The sequence below is a fragment of the Lepidothrix coronata genome, unplaced genomic scaffold (assembly GCF_001604755.1).
Source record: "Lepidothrix coronata isolate B3197 unplaced genomic scaffold, Lepidothrix_coronata-1.0 Scaffold137, whole genome shotgun sequence".
Taxonomy (NCBI): Eukaryota; Metazoa; Chordata; class Aves; order Passeriformes; family Pipridae; genus Lepidothrix; species Lepidothrix coronata.
In genome coordinates this window covers 1,416-3,775 of record NW_016690317.1, presented here as the reverse complement: position 1 = coordinate 3,775, position 2,360 = coordinate 1,416, and the positions used below count along the sequence as shown (strand labels likewise).

Genomic DNA, 2,360 nt, shown 5'->3' with positions numbered 1-2,360 from the left:
AAAGATAGGAAAAACAGTGTTAAAATTGGTGTAAAATGAGTCTGTGGGGACACATGGCCAGAACTCGCCAGTCCTGCTAGGCCTGGTATGGGGGGAAAAGAGGGGAAAATGGGAAAAATTGGGGTAAAATGGGGTGAAAGGGAAAAAACTAGGTGAAAATGGGGGGGGGAAATGGGACAAATTGACAAAAAACTGGAAAAAGCAGGGGGGAAATGGGGAAAAAAATGAGAAAAATGGGGTGAAATGGGGGAAAAAACAAAGGGAAAAGGGGAAAATGAGGCAAAAACAGAAAAACTGGGAGGAAACAGGAAAAACAGGAAGAAATGGGGTGAAAATTGGGGGAGAAATGGAAAAAACCCTCTTGATTTCCCACAGCAAGTGAAGTTTTCAGCAGGGATCATTTTTCATGCCCCTCAGGGTGGGGCTGGACAAGCCCCTCGGAGGCCCCCTGGCTCCACACATGTCCCTGCAGTGGGTCTGGAGCTCCCACACAGGTGGGAGGTGGGAGGACACCTCTCCCAGCTGGGATTTGCCCCCCAGGACAAGGGGAAGCTCCTTCCCTGCTGAGCCCAGGAACAGGGGGAGGCCCCACTTCACTCTCAGGGAGGAGCTGCCTCACTTGCTGATCCAAAAATCCTTTAAATGCCTCAGCAGGAGAACATTCCAGCCCCACTGAGAACCCTGGCAGTGATGTCATTCCACATCCACAGGCACAGGAATGCCACTCAGAGGCAGAGCTTTGCAGGCACAAGAACCTCACCACTGATACAACAATTTCAGAGAGGTTTTTTCCCCCCTCAGAGCTGGGAAGGCAATGGGTGGGGCTCGGGAAAAGTCCAGTTCAGGGTGTTTAAACCTGAGGGAGCAGCTGTTGGCTGTGCCTGCTCAGCTCAGGGCACAGAGGGCAGGGACAAACACCTACCTGGGCACTGCCAGGGGGGGCTGGGCCGAGCGAGGAGGGTGGGCTTTGACCATCTGCTTTCTGGGGTTTGCTGGGGCGCTGCTTTTTTCTCTGAAGGGGCCTGAGCCCAAACTCTTCAGTCCACACTTCCTTAAAGAGAATTCCGTGTGTTCCTGTGTCCACTGAGTGACCACATCAGCTCCCCACACCCAAACCCACCCTTTGTGGCACTGCTCACCCAGAAAGAGAAAGGGCCAAGGAAAGAAAGCAGAGTAAAGAAAAGGATCTTTAAAGCCATCACAGAATCCCAGAATGGTTTGGGTTGGAAGGGATCTTAAGGCCCACCCAGTGCCACCCCCTGCCATGGGCAGGGACACCTCCCACCTTCCAGGTTGCTCCAACCTGGCCTTGGGCACTTCCAGGGATCCAGGGGCAGCCACAGCTTCTCTGGGAATTCCATCCCAGCCCCTCCCCACCCTCCCAGGGAAGAATCCCTTCCCAATATCCCATCTAACCTCACCCTCTGTGAGTTTTAAACCATTCCCAATGTCCTGTTCTCCCTGCCCATTCTCCTACCTTCCCCACTGGCCTGTCCCACCTCCCTTCCTGGAGCCATCCATGTTTATCCCCTGTTCCTTTCCAGCAGCATTCCCAGGGCCCATCACTCACTTCTGGACACACCAGGACTCACTTTTTCCCAGCTCTGTTCCTGAGATCCTGGATGTAGTTGGTTCTCTCTATGGGATGCCCTCGGGATTTGTTGAACACTGGAGAGGGACAGGTCTGAGCTACAACCTTTGGGGCTGAAGAGCAGTTAAAACCCTTCACAAGGATTTTAACCCCTTCAACCAAGCACAGCTCCCCTCCCTGGGGCCACCCCAAACCTTCTGACCATCCCAAATCCCAATAAATACCCCACACCCAATCAAGAACCCACACTTACACTCTATGGCAGCGTTTGGCTCCATGCCTTCAACATCAATCAGGTACCTGAGCAGAGCAGCAAGAAAACCCTAATTACACACAATTAACGAGGAAAACATCCACAGGTTGGTGATGATTCAAACAGAAGAAAGAACTGGGAAGTTTGCAGAGCTTTTATTTACATGCCAGACTGGAGTATCAGCATCTGCTGTGCTGAAATTGGAATAAAAAGTGTCCCCAATAAAAAGTGAAAATCTACGGAAGTCTGGGATTGCACAGATCACTTGACTCTATTTCCTTGGCATTATTTCCTCCTGGAAATGCCACCACTTACCCCCCTGTGATAAGGACAACTCACCTGCACACCAGGTATCCAGTCCTGTTCAAGCCATGGGTGCAGTGAACCCCGATGAGTTTGTCTGTAACACACAAATCAGAGGATATTTATTATGTCTAACTTTATTTATGTCTATTATGTCTAACCAGCAGCCCTGATAGAACTTGTTACTTCTGCTACAGTCCCATGACTCAAATT

At 50.9% G+C, this 2,360-nt stretch overlaps 1 protein-coding gene across 1 annotated transcript in view; it reads right to left on the bottom strand.

Annotated features, from left to right (window-relative positions):
• Positions 1-296: 296 nt before the first annotated feature.
• The window catches only part of DUSP11 (dual specificity phosphatase 11), a 3,057-nt gene continuing 993 nt past the window's right edge, over positions 297-2,360 (bottom strand). Inside the window, exons 3-6 of the mRNA XM_017827293.1 lie at positions 2,184-2,249; positions 1,845-1,891; positions 1,593-1,668; positions 297-1,051 (exon numbers count right to left, since the gene is read on the bottom strand). Coding sequence (XP_017682782.1) covers positions 919-1,051; positions 1,593-1,668; positions 1,845-1,891; positions 2,184-2,249 — 322 coding nt within the window. The 3' untranslated portion in view covers positions 297-918. The remainder of the gene's footprint in view (positions 1,052-1,592; positions 1,669-1,844; positions 1,892-2,183; positions 2,250-2,360) is intronic.